At 43.6% G+C, this 19,430-nt stretch overlaps 1 protein-coding gene across 7 annotated transcripts in view; it reads right to left on the minus strand.

Annotated features, from left to right (window-relative positions):
• Positions 1-19,430, minus strand: part of casz1 (castor zinc finger 1) — a 253,000-nt gene that overhangs the window by 33,630 nt on the left and 199,940 nt on the right. For all 7 annotated transcript variants that reach the window (XM_070444472.1, XM_070444470.1, XM_023991152.2 and 4 more), the window contains one exon: positions 5,254-5,847. In XM_070444472.1, the coding sequence (XP_070300573.1) occupies positions 5,254-5,803 (550 nt within the window). In that variant the 5' untranslated portion in view covers positions 5,804-5,847. The remainder of the gene's footprint in view (positions 1-5,253; positions 5,848-19,430) is intronic.

The following is a 19,430-nucleotide window of genomic DNA, read 5'->3' on the forward strand; positions in this document are numbered from 1 at the left end:
TTACCCTACTATTGCTATTCCCAGCCTTGATTCTAAAAGTGATCTTTTATTATCATTTTTATTTTATTATTATTATGATGACAAATACATTTAACCTTACACTTGCACAATCCTAACTTTTTCGGGGGAGAAACCAATCCTATTTTCAGACTTCATGTACTTTAAAAAACCCTCTAATTCAAAAAAGTATGATTGTCATGAATGATCTATACTATTAATTTGTTATTTTAGTATTAATACTAAGGTAGTACTTCTATTATCATTGTTTTGCAGTGGTTGTAGTATATATACGGAACAAAAATATAAATGCAACATGCAATAATTTCAAAGATTTTACAGAGTTACAGTTCATATAAGGAAATCAGGCAATTGAAATACATTCATTAGGCCCTAATCTATGGATTTGACATGACTGGGAATACAGATATGCATCTTTTGCTCACAGATACCTTAAAAAAAAGTAGGGGTGTGAAGCAGTAAACCAGTCAGTATCTGGTGTGACCACCATTTGCCTCATGCAGCGTGACACATCTCCTTCACATAGAGTTGATCAGGCTGTTGATTGTGGCCTGTGGAATGTTGTCACACTCCTCTTCAATGGCTGTGCGAAGTTGCTGGATATTGGCAGGAACTGGAACACGCTGTCATATACGTTGATCCAGAGCATCCCAAACATGCTCAATGGGTGACATGTCTGGTGAGTATGCAGGCCATGGAAGAAGTGGGACATTGTCAGCATCCAAGATTTGTGTATAGATCCGTGCGACATAGGGCTGTGCATTATCATGCTGAAACATGAGGTTATGGCGGCGGATGAATGGCATGACAATGGGCCTCAGGATCTCATCACGGTAACTCTGTGCATTCAAATTGCCATCGATAAAATGCAATTGTGTTCATTGTCCGTAGCTTATGCCTGCCCATACCAGAAACCCACCGCCATCTTGTCTCATCGCTCCAACTCCCCAAAGGGCTCGGGAGAGGCGGAGGTCGAGTCATACGCCCGAAGTCAGCCTGCAGGCACCCGGCCCGCCACAAGGAGTCACTAGAGCGTGATGAGCCAAGTAAAGCACCCCCCGGCCAAACCCTCCCCTAACCCGGACGACACTGGGCCAATTGTGCTCCACACTATGGGACTCCCGGTCACGGGCGGATGTGACAAAGCCTGGGATCGAAACCGGGTCCGTAGTGACGCCTCAAGCACTGCATGATCATGCTGAGTAATCAGCTTCTTGATACGCCACATGTCAGGTGGATGGATTATCTTGGCAAAGGAGAAATGCTCACTAACAGGGATGTAAAAACAAATGTGCACAACATTTGGGAGAAATAAACTTAGTTGTTTAGCTTTCTGTAACTTTGTAGCAAGTACGGTCTGCATGTGTAGGCGCATATTGCGTCATGATTTCAAGGTGTCCCGATATATTTTCCAACTGTCACGTTATCTGGTTTTAATGTCCATTCTAGAATGCCCTTCTAGCCAAACAGAAACAAATACTCAACAATGCTGTGGTATAACACACGATAATCCCTGAGTTCTCATGTCTTATTGCTTAAGTAGTTAGCAGATAGCAGTAGTGGTAATAAGCGTTGCAGTGTTAGCACTAGTAGGTTTATAATGTAAGTTATTGTTGTTGTTTTTTTATAGAAGTTGTTATTCTTAAAATTAGCCGAGTCACAATATTCCGCTCTCAGACCACGTGACCGGCTATCAATGGCAGGCCAATAATTGGACTTGAACTGAAAGGATTACGCCTGGAACCGACAGCAGATAACCTTTGTGAAACACCATGTAAATGAGTTTTATTCTCCAGCCTTATCTCGCACCCTCTTAATGATGTCATGCGAATGCCTGTGAGGGAGACCAGGGCTTACAGGTTAAGGTGAGATTGGCCCTTGCTGCTACTGTGCTTTCTCTCTTTTTTTCCACTCCCTCTCTTCTTTCCTCTCCCCCTCTCTCACTGTGGTGTCATTGGAGAGTATTAAAAGAAGTGGGTGTAATCTCTGCACTTCATGCCTGGCAAATTGCAACACGTGACACAGACCCAGGACCTTGTCTGTGTTTGAGGCAATATAGGACCACATTTCCCTCCTCCCCTGATGTGACAACAAATGGGCATTATATCACCTTTTTGCTGACCAAACACGGATATCAGCGTGCCACCATGTCTTCTGAGGGTCAAAGATAGAGTAAAGTGAGGTGTTGGAGATGATGAGGCTTCAGCTTGCTGTTGAGACTATATACGGCCTATAATCTCACTTTAAATACACCTAGGGTTTTAGAGCAGGACATTTCCAATGCTAATCGTTCGGTCAATCATTGTCTTTCAAAATCACCTGAACTCATGGAATGATGGTATTGGCACCTCTGGCCTGAGGAAAAATCGCTTTAATGAGCTTTAATGTGACAACTTAGACAATGTTGACTGTTGACTGGAATAAATAAAAAAAAGTTTGATTTTACTGAGCTCTCGTCTGGGTGAAGTGACAGTGCATTGTAGGTTTGTTGAATTGAGCATTTTGTTTAAGTGGAATCAAATGTCTGGGATGACTGAGAAACTAATGAGTTGCAGAATGATTCCTCAAATTCTTGCAAGTTAACATGCTTGCTATTTTGAATTAAATAAATAGAAAATAAATAGAATAGAATGTTTTGAAAATGATCCATAACCTTTGACACAGAACATAGCAGTGCAATTGGAAGTCATGGTCAGTTGTGTTTGATTCGATGAGCATCTTTGTCATTGCCTTCATCGTTTTTATTCAGTTGTTTTCACTGAATAGCTTATGAGGGGCCTAATAATGCAACATCTAAATGATCTAGGAAAAGTATTCTGGGGTTTTGCACTGATAGGAAATCCACACGGTGCCTCGATGTGAGGAGTTAAATGTTTTGAAGGTCGCAGTTTCTCTCATTGATCTTGCAATGTTTGTTAATTACATTGTCACTGATGTTGTGAGAGATAATTAAGCCACTATGTTTATATGCATAATTATGCGCGCTCCGCATCAGCCTTTGAAAGACAGCGGCGAGAGGGGGGGAAAATGTTTTAATTGTGAGCGCCACAGAAACATGGCAATATAGATGGCCTAGTTACAATCAACAAAGAGCAATGCAAAAAAAACACAAAAAAACAAAGACAAGAGTTGCTACTAATGCAGGATGCTCTCTCCACAGTCTTCAAACAGTTTGCCTTTGTTGTGAGATGTAAAGTAGCAGGGACCCAACGGAGGGAAAGGTGTAAGCTTGTTTCACAACACAAACACACATTTACAGACAGTTTTTTTTTTTTTACAAGCACCAAATAAACACAAAATGACTAATTAAAACCACAAAGCCCCTGCATTTGCCGGAAAAAAATATTTTTCTGAGAAGCCCTTGGCCCCACTTCTCTGACAGGCCACAGCCACTGCTGCTCCACCGGTGTAAACAAAAAAGGAAAGAATAATAATACGAAAAAAACCTTCTGCAGCATATGTACATGACACTGAAACACGAGATGAAAGACCAAAAAATGTCTGTGAAAAGTGAGGTGAGCAAGCAGAAAACAGACCTAAACAAAACCTGTTTTGTACCACACGACAACAACACGACTCCAACTGTGTCTTGTTCTGTCACTTATTTTGTGGTTATCTGTGAAACTAATCTTTTCTCTGTCTCTGTCTTTTTTTCTCTCTTTTTTTTTTTACTGCTCTGTGTTTTGAATTCTACTGTAGTTATATAGCCCAGTCTCTCAGATAGCAATGTGTCTCCTTCTGGTTTCCAAGTTCAAGTCTGTAAACGGTGCATTCTCTGGAGATTGTTTGTGCAGTTAACACATTGCTGTTGCCACATCAAGACCACACCGTTAAGGTATATGCCACCTTAACTATTTGATTGTCCCTCAGTGCTACCAGAGGAACATCATGTAAAAAGAGACAGATCATTTAATAGGATGTTGCTGTAAGCCACTAATGCACAGCAAATCAATTGATGAATAAATTAATTAAAGCAAATACACTTACAGAATATCTGCTTTCATCAAATGTTAAGTTCATGAACAATAATGTACCCTCAACTGTGATTCAATGGAGATTGCAAGAAATAGGTTCTTATTCTATTTCAGACTTTATTTGACAACCGATTATCTGGATTCAAGTGCTAAGAGCTAATCGTTCCTCAGCAACGATGGAGACCTATACTCCTTCAAGGCAGACTAGGCTACCACTGTATGTAATAGTGGGATTGGGCAGTGACTAAGTTTAGTGAGCTTAGGGAAAAATCTAAAACTGGGTGTAATATGAAGCTTATCCTTGGACTGCCAAACTCTTTTGGCCTACAGAGTGAACAGGCAGTGTAAGCCTACTCCAAATACTGGACGAATTTCTTGTTTCACTTACTGTAACCACACACACACACACACACACACACAAACACAGGTTCCTGTTTTCCCAATAGCCTGTTAGTCAGTTCCATCTGTCTGTGGAGTATTACCGTCACTGGCTATTCATGGCATGCACCTCTGTCCCTCGGTCGCGTCGTTGCRATTGTTATCAAAGTTCTACAGACGCCGCAGCCATATTGATGCCCGACTGATGACTAATGCCCAGTCTTTCTGAAAGAGATCTAATTTACACTATAGTGGCTTGAAAATAAGATTACATTGCTAAAGTAGACAAGTAATTAGTAGGAAGCAATTTTTCCATCATTATGATGTCGTCAGCAATGTTGTCATTAGCTAGCAAAGTTTGTCAAAAATAGCTACCAATGTTAACGTTAGCTAGTTAAAATTCAGTGCTGTTCTTTCAATATTATCTAGCTAGCTTAAGTTATACTGTTTCTATAGTCAATCTGGCAACATCACAATGATGACAAAAGGTTTTCCTACTTATTATTTGCGTCATTTTGAAATATCAACATGTTTCCAAGCCTCTGTAAAGCACTTTTGATGAAATATTCATCAGCGCTATTTGACAATGCATTGGGTAGAACACTCAGTTAGGCATCAGTCCTAAAACGAATGTTCAAAACAATATTGTGATGAAAAGTGCAACCCATGAAATCTCATTGTAACCTCACAGTCTCTCTTTCCAGGGACAGGTTTAGGACAGGTCCTGGATGTGGCTATGTCCCCCACCTACTATGTATTGGCTCCTTAACACTTTAGTGAAAGGAATGGAAGGTTTGAAGGGCAGTTAAAGCGAGAACAGAATTCATCGAGAGGCGTGACGAGAAAAGAACAGAACAACGAGAAAAGAAAGAGAGCCTTGTACCTGGAGAGGAGAAAGATGTTTGGCGACTCGGGGGCTCACTTATCAACGGCATGTAGACGTCCTTTTGAGGCCCGTCTTCCGAGTCCTTGTCGTCGTGGTAACTGCCGTCCCGGGAGTCGAACATGGGTTCGGGCTCATCAAGCGCGTTGTCCTCCTCGTCACTGCAGCCCTTGGGCTGTACCATGTACACACCCTCGGGGGGTCCGTCCTCGCCATTGTTGGGCTTGAGTCCCTGCGGTTGCTGCTGTTCCTCCCCACAGTCCAGGGCAGAGGGTGGTGGTTCATCCCCATACTCCCCGTTGACCCACTTTTCAATGGCCTTGCGCCGTTTCTGGTCCTCTTCGAGGCTCTGGCCGAGACTCAGGCCCTCGGGGAAGTTGGTCTCGAATCGCTCGCCGCTGTCGTCATAATGGGAGCTCCCGCGCTCGCTGTTCTCCGCCACGCTGTGGTCTCCCTCAGCATGCTGGGAGCTGCCGTCGTACACCACCTGACGGCTCAGCTTGGCACAGATTGCGTTGAGTTTTAGGCCACCTTTCCTTTTGCCGGCCATGTTGGATTTTCCTGAGGTCTTTTCAGTGCATAAAGTCCTTTCAGCTGTTGGAGAAAAAGAAAAGAGAGAAAGGAAAATGGTTGAATGTCAATTCACATGTTTAAGAACCACCATATGTTATTATCAAACCTTCTACCATGGAATTATATTTTATGTTATTCAAATGTCATCATCATTTCCCTCAATGAACACGTTTATCAGATGAGAGCTGTAGGCCAGCTCTCTTCATCAACAAAGGGCCATCGATCAAGTGTCATTCACGTGATTATTTGAGCTTCACCATGGAAAAAACAGTCTAACAGCTTCTATAAATAGCCCCAAAGCAGTGCCTTTTTTTAAATAATAACAGCAATCACAAGACTGCAGGGACAAAGAGATAGATACATACGTACAGTGGGCATATGTTAGCCAAACCACTGACAGTCAGTTTAGTCAGAGTTTTAACGTATTAGCCGCTGCAGAAAAAAGAAGGAAAAAACTCTCTGAGAGCTGAATAGGAAAACCACATCCAGATCAGTATCGGACCCCCTAAGGTACTACAAGCAGCCAATACACAAGCTACATAATCCTTCACATGACAGCTCTGTAGAGACCCTCCTGAAATGTTATCTTCCAATCTTCCCCTTTACCTAAAGAGGCTGTGGTTCTGCCAATGAGTGGGGGGCTGCTTAGTTTTAACCCTGACAGGCAAGGGGTAGAAACAGAGTCCATGCTTTCCTTCCAGCCCTCCTAGTAGTTTTAGCAGAAGTAAGCCAGCTAGCCAGCAAACTCTAACCTCCTCTTTTGCTCTTCTCTTCTCAAATCAAATTTTAAATGCGCCGAATACAACACCTTACTGTGAAATACTTACTTACAAGTCCTTAACCAACAATGCAGATTTAATTTTTTAAGTAAGAAAATATTTTCAAAGAAAATCTAATAAACATTAAATAAACTAAAGTTAAAAAAAAGTTACAATAAAATAACAATAATGAGGCTATATACAGGGGGTACCGGTACCAAGTCAACGTGCGGGGATACAGGTTAGTCGAGGTAATTGAGGTGATATGAACATGTAGGTAGGGGTAAAGTGACTATGCATAGATAATAAACAGCTATTTGCAGCAGTGTAAAATAGTGGGTCAATGCAAATAGTCCGGGTAGCCATTTGATTAACTGTTATGCAGTCTTATGGCTTGGAGGTAAAAGCTGTTAAGGAGCCTTCAGACTTGGTGCTCCGGTCCCGCTTGCCGTGTGGTAGCAGAGAGAGCGTTCTATGACTTTCTCTGACACCGCCTGGTGTAGAGGTCCTGGTATAGTGGTCCTCTCCTCTGCTCTCAGTAGGCTGCACTGCTGCTGCCTGTGGCTTTGTGTTGTTGGCTGTAATTTTTTTCATTCTGAAGGTGAATTCATAGACAACATGACAACAAGTATGTTGAAAAAACTCTCGTCCACTCAAATATACAGTGCATTCGGAAAGTATTCAGACCCCTCGACTTTTTCCACATTTTGTTATGTTACAGCCTTATTCTAAAATTGATTAAATTTATGTTTTTCCTCATCAATCTACACACAATAACCCATAATGACAAAGAAAAACAGGTTTTTAAAAATGTTTAGATTTTTTTTTACATAAGTATTCAGACCCTTTGCTCTGAGACTCGAAATTCAGCTCAGGTGCATCAAGTTTCCAATAATCATCCTTGAGATGTTTCTACAACTTGATTGGAGTCCACCTGTGCTAAATTAAATTTATTGGACATGATTTGGAAAGACACACTCCTGTCTATTTAAGGTGCCACAGTTGACAGTGCATGTCAGAGCAAAAACCAAGCCATGAGGTCGAAGCAATTGTCCGTAGAGCTCAGAGACAGGATTGTGTCGAGGCACAGATCTGGGGAAGGGTACCAAAAAATGTCTGCAGCATTGAAGGTCCCCAAGAACACAGTGGCAGAAGTTTGGAACCACCAAGACTCTTCCTAGAGCTGGCCGCCCGGCCAAACTGAGCAATCGGGGCAGAAGGGCCTTGGTAAGGGAGGTGACCAATAACCCGATGGTCACTCTGACAGAGCTACAGAGTTCCTCTGTGGAGATGGGAGAAACTTCCAGAAGGACAACATTCTCTGCAGCACTCTACCAATAAGGCCTTTATGGTAGAGTGGCCAGACGGAAGCCATTCCTCAGTAAAGGGCACATGACAGCCCGCTTGGAGTTTGCCAAAAGGCACCTAAAGGACTCAGACCATGAGAAACAACATCTCTGGAGAGACCTGAAAATAGCTGTGCAGCGACGCTTCCCATCCTATCTGACAGAGCTTGAGAGGACCTGCAGAGAAGAATAGGAGAAACTCCCCAAATACAGGCGTGCCAAACTTGTAGCGTCATACCCATGAAGACTCGAAGCTGTAATCTCTGCCAAAGGTGCTTCAACAAAGTAAAGGGTCTGAATACTTATGGAATTTTATATTTTAGTTTAGCATTCCGAATGCACTGTACGTTTACCAAAATTGTTTGTTATTGTTTCCGTGGTGAAAATACACGTTGTAAACTGAGAGATAAAGTATAATCTCTATTTCTCTAAAGAAGCTACACTGAACAATAACAGTGACAGAGTGACTGTCCGGGGTAGGAGTGGGTGACATTATTTCACCCAGGCAATCTTTAAAACATGTCCTCGGCTAAAGCAAGTGCAGCTGCCTCCAGCATTCCATATTAAGAGCTGCCTTTTTAGGGCAGAAACTGCACACTGTTACCTTTCACTTGATGAAAAGAGCCACCAAAGTTCACCTTGAGCAGATGTTCCAGGCAAAAAAATCAAGTCCAGATCTTTATCATGTTGTAAATAACTTATATCATGGGCATCGTTTAGACGTTAGTGAATAATATGCTGTCCATCATCTTAATCACTTTTGGATTTTTTTCCTGCCATTTTAAAAAGACCACCAGGGCTAGTTTGGTGCCCAACTCTTCAAAGTTGTCAATGTTTCAATTGACATAAACAAGGAGGAGAAGGCCAAATCTTCTGCAGTGTCATCCACTTTAAGTTGTATTTTTTGTACCAAATACTGAAGCTGTATTTCTCTTTACTCAAAAGTCTGTCACTATCATTATCAATACATTGTACTTTACTGGGAATGCTATTTTTGTTGAGGAAAGAATAAGATATTACTATGGGAGAGGAAACAAAGTTCTATTTCAATTGACTTTGTATAAAAAAAATGGTATATTTACATTTACGTTTTAGTCATTTAGCAGACGCTCTTATCCAGAGCGACTTCCAATTAGTTCATTCATCTTAAGATAGCTAGGTGAGACAACCACATATCACAGTCGTAGGAAGTACATTTTCCCTCAATAAAGTATTTATCAGCAAAGTCAGAGCTAGTATAGGCTTCTTCATTTAATCTCGGCCATAAAGCGAAGATCAAGCACAATTATGCGTGAGCCATTGCTGGCATTATGTAAATCACAGACAGCGCTTAAAATCATTTTTTCATTTTTTTTCATTAGAAGATACATTGTGGCTACCTCCCAAATGGCACCAGTTTCCTGGTCAAAAGTAGTGCACTATATAGGGAATAGGGAGCCATTTGGAACACAACCCTAGTGTGAGTGAGTTTACAGATATTACCTCGCCAGTATACAATACACCCAGTGCTGCCCACCACACATGCTTTCTCAGTTACTTTATTTACATTGTGGACTTCCTCATTTGAAACAATGACTTGTGGAATTATGTGCAGTCTCGAGCTCGCCGTATATCAGTGGCGCATTACTGTACAATTTTGTGTTAGACAATTGCGGGCCGGGGTGAAAAGGTCACATTTTTAGAGGACAGCAATTTTGAAAAAATCAGCTGGAAAAACTATTAGGAAGTGGAAGACATAAATGTTCGGGTATTTTTTCAGAAACACCCCCTGAAGGAAGATTGAGGTCATTTGGGCGTTGCAGTGGAGGTCATTTTTCTGTTTACTGTGCTCAGTATTTCATGCTTTAACTACCGATTTCCTTTGCATCGCAATCTCCTGCTCCTTGTAGGAAATGACCCCTGCCGAGTTGTTTCTTTCCATTAGTGACTATTTATGTACATTTTCCCCCAACAATATAGAGCTCGACTCCTGGGGTAAACTGCTACTGATTGAGAAGCACAATAGGCTTCACACTAAATCTTCTGAACGTTTTAATTACTAGATATGGTATAAAAAACTACGCGGTTAATACAATACATATGGAAACCTTTATTACAAGACCCAAATATCAACGAGAAGAGATTGGGAATCCAACTGGAAATTAAGAGTCTTTGTGGATTGGAGTGGCCTGGGGACTTTACAGTACAACTTGCTGTTTTCAGTGTAGAGAACGCTTGTCCACACGCAACAGCTTTTGCCACTGCTTACAACAGGGATTGCTATGGTTACACTGGCCTCACGTCGTTTGTGTGCATGACAGCATACAATGAGATAAAATCAGTGGGGACCTACATGAAAGAACAACTTTTTCCTTTGGGGCCAACTCCCCCTTCCCAGGAGTCCAGTAAGCAATCTCAGCCATTAATGAATATCAGGGAGAAAAACAAGACTGGATGCATCGCTCCTCTGTTTTAGAATAGACTGCTAATTGTCAAAGCCACACACCTCGGTCGCACAAAACACTAAGAGCTCGGGAAGACAAATAAGAGTTGAATCGGAGCACTACCAAATGAAACGTATGTTTCCTACTGTTTACTGTAACTGTGACAAGATTTTTCACTGGAAACTGTGCAGGGCTGAGACAGCGGGGCTACGCTGACTGTATAAGGCCAAAACCTGACGAAAAAGTCAAGAAACTATTTTTGAACGCATCCACTTATTTGTACTGGGACAGGGGTTCTTTTTCAAGTCAAGAAGATGTGCATCAAAGCAATTTGTAAGCCCTGTTTCTTCTCAGAACTGGATGACTACATGCAACACAGGGCTCACGTTCAAATCTACTCTCGGCACTGAGCTCTCCGAACCCCGGCGTGTCTTGTTGTGTCTTTTTGATGCCGAGCCCCTCTGTTTACGTGCCAGAATGATATCATGCCCAATCAAGTGGTGTTTCAAATCCTAATAACGCTGTTGGAAGTGCATTATTTGCATGTACGTGCAACGACTGTAAAAAAGGATGCCAGAGCGCAAGAGAGAGAGAGAGGAGACACAGAGAGAGGAGACAGAGAGAGGGAGCGAGAGAGAGAGAAGATAGAAAGAGAGAGAGAGGATACAGAGAGAGAGAGGAGACAGAGAGAGAGAGGAGTGAGAGAGAGAGAGAGAGGGGAGACGGTGAGAGAGGAGAGGAGACAGAGAGACGAGACAGAGAGAGAGAGGAAGAAGAGAGAACAGAGAAGAGAGAGATAGAGGAGACATAGAGAGAGAGGGGAGACAGAGAGAGAGGAGAGAGAGAATTCGAGACCGAGAGAGAGAGAGAGAGAGAGGAGACAAGGGAGAGAGAGAGAGAGAGAGAGAGAGAGAGAGAGAGAGAGAGAGAGAGAGAGAGAGAGAGAGAGAGAGAGAGAGAGAGAGAGAGAGAGAGAAGAGGAGAACAGAGAGGAGACAGAGAAGAGACAGAGAGAGGAACAGAGAGAGAGAGAGAGAGACAGAGAGAGTAGACAGAGGAGACAGAGAAGAGTAAGAGAGGAGACAGAAGAGAGAAAGAGAGACAGAGATGGCAGGGTCAAGTCTCTGCCCCTTTCTGCCACACAGACAAGAGGGGTACACATTACACATGGGGAGCAGACCAAAATGTTGGCTTATTTTTTATCTATAGTACTGGAAGACATCTAACTACTATACAGCTAAAATGTTCTATAAAGGGTCAATAGGAAGTCTAGGTAAGAATATGGCTCACTCCAACGATGTATTGTATTGCAAAATAAAGGATTACATGCTGCCTTGTACATTTGTATGGAGGATATACTTAAGAACCCGTCTGAGAAGAGTAGATATGACCTGTAAAACTGGAGCTTATCTCCTTAGGTATAATCAAACATTGGCACAGGAGTTTTGGTAGGTTCCTGCTGGGTTCCAACATCTTGACTGACACAGGGACAAAACCTTGGTAATATTTGAACTTAATTAATCCAAAACTGGCCTGGGAAAAGACTGAACAGCTCGGGATTATTTTTCAATATGTAACCCAGTTTTTTAGCTCCTGGGAAAAAAAGACCAGTTATAACTTTGCAAACCTCAGGCAGATTAATCGACAAGGCCCGAACTCCCGGTGTGTGGCTGAGTGAGCCTTTTGTGTCTCTGTTTCTCCAGGGTGGTGTGGGGAGGGGGTCTGAATGCATTGTGCGATACACACACACACAGTCACAAACACACACGCACCTTAACACAAAAACAATCCTCTGGTTTTTATTTTTGCTAATTTACAGCTTTCAGTAAGAGAGCGTTTCCCCCCGCTCTCTCTCTCTCTCTCTCTCTCCTTTCGCACGGCCGAAGGTGAGCTGCCGCAGCCCAGGGAAGCCAGGCAGAAAGAAGCCACTGATGGACAAACACGCCACAGCACCCAGACCTGGCCCCTGCATCTGGCCCCTCTTTAATTTTTATTACACAAGAATAACAATAAGCAGGTCTGCGACCTCCGCCGCGAGATTTTGCCACAGTTTCCCCAACAGTGCAGTGCTGCCGAAGCTCCAAATTTCCATTTTCTGCATGCATATTTAATTGAGTTTTGTCCCAGTGGTGCGGAAATGATTTGTTTTTTGCTCTCTGTTCACTTGACTCCTCTTCGGAGTCACTAACCCTGATTAAGACGTTCCCGTTAATTTCCCAGCGCACACCTTTTTTTTGTGCATTAATGGTTCTGATCGTCTAATTAAAACTTCTCGGCTCGCCTGCTGATCACCGCTCGTTGTGCCTCTGACCTGAAGTTTTAATTGCCGCATCAGAAGCGATAATAATAATTTCGGAGGTTCTGATGATTAAAAACAATGCCATTGCCAACTATTCAAGAGAGCGGGAGAGAGAGAGGGAGAGAGGGGGGACAGGAGAGAGAGAAGTTTATGTAGGAGGGGATATAGGTGGATGAAGGGGATGTACTGTACCAGAGGGGTTGAGGGGGTGAGGCGGGGATGGGGGATCACAGGGTGATTGCTCTGGGGGAAGAGGAAGAGAGGGGGGAGGGCAGATGGAATTTTCCCAGCATTCTTCTCCTCTGGGGTCCTGGCGTAGAAGAAACAGGTTGGTTGGGCTGAGCCTTCCCCACCACCTGATATCTGCCACTCACTTATTCAGGCAGTCACTCAGCTAGCCAAGAACGTTACTCACTAGGCAGGTTTGCCAGGCTGTGTTAGAGGGAGTGAGAGAAAATAAAAGATAAAAGCACGCAAAAGAGATGACTTGTATGCACTACTGTCCTCAGCTCATTTTCATAATCCAACAATAGTTAGCCCAGCACAAAACACACTTTTGTTCCAAGAGGCAGATACATGGAACAACTCCATGAGATTTGTCTCCCTTGTCAAACAAAGCTATGTGTAAACGGAAAACACAAGGTCTGTGCCTCCCAATGGCCTTTCAGGCAGCACTCACTTAGCAAAAAATTACGCAAAACATTGCGATGACCTTAAAAAGGAAAGGTCGTGCACCAGGAAAACTGCCATGAGCACTAATGTGTCACATTGTCACATTCTGTTCTTTTTTAACCACTGGATTCAAATAGATTTTTTTCTTGTTTAGATTCCACTGCAGAATCAATCTTTTACTTCAAAGATACACGACAGGTCAATACAATAACCACCCAGAGTTTACTAAATGCTATTTTAGAGCAAAATGAACAAAGCACAAGCACATACAGTCTCACACACACACACATGCACTCACACATACACACACAGGACAAAGCTCTCCCTCCCGCCCTGTCTCTCGGTCTTCCTCTCTCTCTTTCTCTTTCTGTCGGTACCGCTCTCTCACAAATCTATTTTATTATTAATCAGTTGGTTGCACATCTGCTTGCTTGCTGTCTTTTTTCTATCAATAAAGCACTTATTGCTTTTAGTCTAGGATGTGACCTTGCATGTTGCGTGATGTCTTTTAGGGACTGACCTTGAGGGACCCGTTTGGACTTCACAGCAGCACTACCCCTGGGCTGTTATCACACTGCAGCCCCCCAGCCATGCACCCAATACTCACCCTGTATCGCCAGCCTGCCGCAAACATAAACAAAGACACATACACACGTATGCACGCAGACAGAAACGCACACACACAGAAGCACACACACAGAAGCGCACACACACAGAAGCACACACACAGAAGCACACACACACACACACGACACACCCTCTCGGGATACAGGACAAGGGATACGGAAAACAATGTATATCTTGAGTGCAAACGGAAGGGGAAAGACGTTGAACTTGGGTGCAATCAGGCAGTAACGTTGCATTTTTGGGAGGACAAATATGCCCTCTGGCTCGATCACAAACGGTAATTACAGACATTTTCTAGAACAAAAAACAGACGAGCCAAACGGTTTATCAGACAAAGAAAATAACGTGGGAGACGTGAGCCATTCTGACAGGCAAGAAGAACCAAAACAGCTAACTTTTTATTCAGTTTGCCGCAGAGGGTGATTCCTCAGCTAGTTGCGTAGCAGACTGACATCTACAGTACCTTTCTAAAATTGCACTTAACATTTGTCCTAGCAGCCGGCACTGTAGTTTCAAATAAAGACCATTTCTCTGTATTCCAGGTAGCTAGACCACAAATCGGGAGTCTCTAAATAAAAACCAACAACCAAATAAGAAGTCAAAATTAGCGTGGGCGAGGCGACGACTCTGGCTCTCCCTCATGGCGGCAGTGTGTGACGGTCGGCACCACGGCGAGCCGCACTGGGGCAGTGTGGGTGATATGCTGGAAGAAGGGCGCTCGAGCTCGGTGCGCCACTTGAGGGCCCTTGAGCTAATATCTGTACAGATTAACTGCTTGAGTTGTATTTTAGTCACGGGGATCTTTTTTTGCTTTTGTTGCAAAGGCTTGTGGGAAGGGAGAGGGTGAGGGGGAGTGTGTGTGCTGTCTCTTATACACATCTAGATGTGTATAAGAGACAGGGGTGTGTGTGTGTGTGTGTGTGTGTGTGTGTGCGGAAGCGTGGGGGTTAGTGCAGGCTCTTCTCCACGGCGAGGGCACACGGCTGGAGAGGTCGGGAGAGAGGGAGGCCCCCCAGACAGACTGGTGTCTGTCACTCCAAGTCATTATCTTTGGGGATATATTTAATTTACCGGGTTCCGGCACCACACTGCTGAGTAAGTCAGTCTCATCCCCCTCCCCACCGCTACCACTGCCATCAGGAGGGCCTGTCCTCTAGGGGAAACCCAGCGCAAGCCGCTCCATTAGTTATCAATTAAGAGTGCGGAAATCTCCACTGCGGGTGCACGGACATACGCACGCGCTCACACAAACATACACGCACGCACACAGCACACGCAGATGAGGCCTGGACACCTTCACTCTCTTTCTCTCACACACCCATTGGACAGGAAGTCGGAGAGGAGAGGGCCTTGACGTGTGTGTGTGTGTGTCCGGGTGGCGCTTTGCTTTTGTCCATGAGGTTAACCTTGATATGAGGCCCTGTCAGGCCAGATAATGTCAATCAATGACAAGGCCTCCAAGATAACCCCCTAATGTGAAACCTAAAAAGCAGGCCTGTTTAGATGTTCAGACATGCCCCCTCTCACACCAGCCATATGAATAACATTACATTGAAATGAGTTGTGGCATTTCTTTAACAAGACTCTCAAGACATTTTGACAGCCTATAAGGCACTTTGCAGCTAAAAAAAAAATGAATAAAGGCCCACACCGACTGAGCACATGACAAAGCTCCTTCGTTGCATATGGCAGCATTTTAATGGCCAGTACCAACTCAGTGTGAGTGTGGGGGGAGGAGAGAAATGGGAGGTGGTCTTTCTCAAGGAAACGTTACAGCTCCCGGGACAGCTTAATTGATTTCCAAGGTTACTTTTCAAATTTGTTTTTCAGATACAAGGGGCCTCGTTTATGTGTGTGTGTGTGTTCGAGAGAGAGCAAGTCAATGTTTTTCAAGCAATTTCCTCAAATTCGGCCTACTTCGGATTGTTCACATCAGATTTCCTGCCGATCTCCTTGAGACGAGAGACTGTGAGAGAGGGAGGAGGTGACATTAACCAAAAAGCGTACATTTCCAGATAGGATGCCTGCGCTGACAACATTGATCCCTGGCCACCATTAAAGCATTTGCTCTGCTTGACAGATTTTTCCTCTTTTGGATTTTAAGTGCGGCGGAATGAATCACAGGTGCCCCCTAAATGTCATCTAGCACAGGTAGCTAGCTAAATATACGATAAGACCTTTACTGTAGCTTTACTGTAGCCTCTATCTGAAAGGCGAAAGCCGTGTAAAAAGAAAGCCTGCGAAAGGTATTTATCATTTACGCTTTCAGTAAAAAAAAAAGTAAAGATTTTTCCCTTCGCATACAGTGCAGTCAAAGATATTTAGGTAAAGAAAAATAGCCTTCTTTGTAAGATCATGAGTATGATATTTGGTTGAAGGTAATGGATATTCCTGTCATTTAAGCTTGCACGGCCTAAGTCTCTTTTCTGGGCCTCACTAAGGAAACACAAAAGTCTAAGCCGGTAGACCAAACACTGGTGGAAAGTCTCATGGTGGAAATTCCCAATTTGGGGCCTGGGGTGTGGATGCAGAGAGCATATTAAAGAGAGACGGGTCCCCCCGGTGAACTCTGCAGTATGTTGACTCTTATTTACCTCTGACAGCATGGGGCTGAGGTGAGTGTAGTCACAGCTAGGGTTTGTCAGTTGTTAGAAAGACAACGGGGTTCGATAGTATGTGTACTTGCAGTGGACATGAGGATGGTGGTTGTGTGTGTGTGTATGTGCGTTTCAGTCGGCATAGAGAGAGAGAGAGAAGAGAGAGAGAGAGAAGAGAGAGAAAGAAAGAAAGAAAGAAAGAAAGAAAGAAAGAAAGAAAGAAAGAAAGAAAGAGAGAGAGAGAGAGAGAGAGAGAGAGAGAGAGAGAGAGAGAGAGAGAGAGAGAGAGAGAGAGAGAGAGAGAGAGAGAGAGAGAGAGAGAGAGAGAGAGAGAGAGAGAGAGAGAGAGAGAGAGAGAGAGAGTCTGAGGTGGCTGCAGGCCCTTGGACAGCATGGTACTTACTCTCCAATCACACTGCTCCTCTGACTACTGGCTGCAGGTCACATCACAGGCTCTGACACACACACTCTCAAATATGTACAGTGACACTTCTACACACATGAAACGTATACACAGTTCAGCTCAAATGGGAAGAGTAAAAAAATTCAACAACAAAAAATGCTGTATAGTTAAACACAGGTTAAAACTAAACTAGAGGTGGAAGTAAAGGAAGAACTAAATGTTTCTATTTCACCTAAAACAGAAAAGTCATGTCTTTGAGAGTTTTGTTGAAAGAACAATGTGTCTTGGTTGGATTTGAAAGTTGCATTGAAACAAAAAGTGACTGTGAAACCATGAGGCGGGTGTAAAGCTGCTTTACAGAGAAAAAGAGCCTTCTATTTTGGTCCAAGAAACAAAATAGGCTACAAAAGGAAGTGTTGCTAGCTGACTCAAACAAATAATATGCTTTTGATAAAAACCACAACAACTCCTTTTGCATTCTACACCAAAACCCACCTGGTTTCCTGAATTTTCTCAACATCATCTGCTTCTTTCACCAGAAACAACTGACAAAATGTCAAGCATCAAACACATAGGTCTTGAGAAAGGATCGTGTTGCTGGTTATAACGTAATGTTGAATAAATAATTATAGATACAAAACATTTAAAACACCTCAAAACTGAACATTGAAGCTTGCATGTTTGAATGCTATACAGCTGCCCGTTTTACATTTCTGCAGCATTAATATTCCTCTTATTATTATTTTAAAGTGAAAACGGATACTCCGTTGAAGTGCAAATCTGATGAATTACGGTAGCAGATTGCTGTTATTAATTATTAAAGCCTATTTTATAAATATTCAGGTCTGTCATGCATCTAATAATGAACGCTTTAGAGAAGGTTACTTCCCGTGCGCATCCTAACGTGTCAGAAATATCACTTTTAATCACACTCATGTCAGGTGGCAGCGTACAGGTCGGAACTCTGTTAAAAAAGAACCGAATTGCAGCCTAGGCCCTCCACTGTGCTCATCCACAGCTTTACGTTACTGTTGCTTCACGCCATTCAGTACCGTAGGTACTGTAGTCGCTCTACCCTGTCTAAAGTGGTGTCGAACTAGTACTTCTAACTTCCTGCAGGATTCTCACCGGCGTCTGTAATTTGAATGGCGAATAATGCATCAACGCCCGCTCTACCTTCTGGACACACCTAGTCCCAGTGCTAGGGGAGCCATATGGTGCCTTGATGCATATTCATAACCTTTCTCAGTGTGTCGGGATGCAGCCAGGCTTTAACAAGTGCCTCGCAAACTTCAAATAGAAGACGAAAAGAAAGAGAAGAAAGAAAAAGCCAACGAAGTTGGCCCGTGCTCCCTTTTCTTCTTTCTTCCCCCCTCTCTGGAAGAGAGGAAGATGAGTATGGGTGCTGATAGCTGATCCCAGCACAGTTGCGTTGTGTGGAAGGAGGGCGAGGACGTACTGGAGCGCTTGGAAAGTGTCTTACAGTGGCAGGGAGAGGCGGGGGTGACAGCCGGGTGGGTAAACTGTGTTGTCAGGTGGGCTTGACAGTCTTACCAGCAGGGTAAATATCAGAGGCACCCTATCTCCACACACACACACACACACACACACCACACACAACACACACACACACACACACACACACACACACCACACACAACACACACACACACACACACACACACACACACACACACACACACACACACACACAGAGAGAGAGAGAGAAACACGCTCTGCACGCTCTAAGATTAACACTGTCAGAGCTGCAATACTACCCCATTATTATCTGTGCACAGGGCCCTCTCTGTAAGCTTGCCTCACTGTCCTCTCCCCTGCTCCTCCATGGAGGTAGCAATTACTAAAGCTAACATCTCTGGTGCTCTCCTCTTTTCCTCCTGCACCCCCTCCTCCATTCTTTTCCTCCTTCTTGTGCGATACGCACTCGAGTGCCGTGCCAGTCAGTTTACCAGCCAGTGACACAGTTGACGGTGTGCCAGCGATTAAGTGGCATTTCATCAAATTAGTTTGGTACCCAGCTGATGTGTAATAAAGGTACAGTAGGATCCCACAGGTCCACAGACATCAATCCCCGGGGTCTCCGCCAAACTGTGGAGCCGGTAAGCATGGCCCGGATTTACCTCACCGCACTGCCTAGGAGCCATTCGCTCAATGCTCCAAAACACAGGCATATCAACTACGGGTCATATTAAATATTATATAATGAACATTTTGATTTGAAACTATTTCAACATTATAGATTATTTCTTAAGTGTTGATATCTAGGCCTATACTTGAATTTATTATTTTCCAAATGTTGTCAAAGTGCAACTGACTCTGTGTGTACCCAGTTAATGTAATCGGTTGAGATGAGAGGAGTGCTGCCTTCTTGGATGGCATTTTCATTACTAACAATGTTAATTTTTTTTCTCCCCTGTTGGAACCCGCGTCTTTATCAAAGGTGATAGCTTGCTTGGGC

Source organism: Salvelinus sp. IW2-2015, linkage group LG7 (assembly GCF_002910315.2).
Source record: "Salvelinus sp. IW2-2015 linkage group LG7, ASM291031v2, whole genome shotgun sequence".
In the NCBI taxonomy this organism is placed as follows: domain Eukaryota; kingdom Metazoa; phylum Chordata; class Actinopteri; order Salmoniformes; family Salmonidae; genus Salvelinus; species Salvelinus sp. IW2-2015.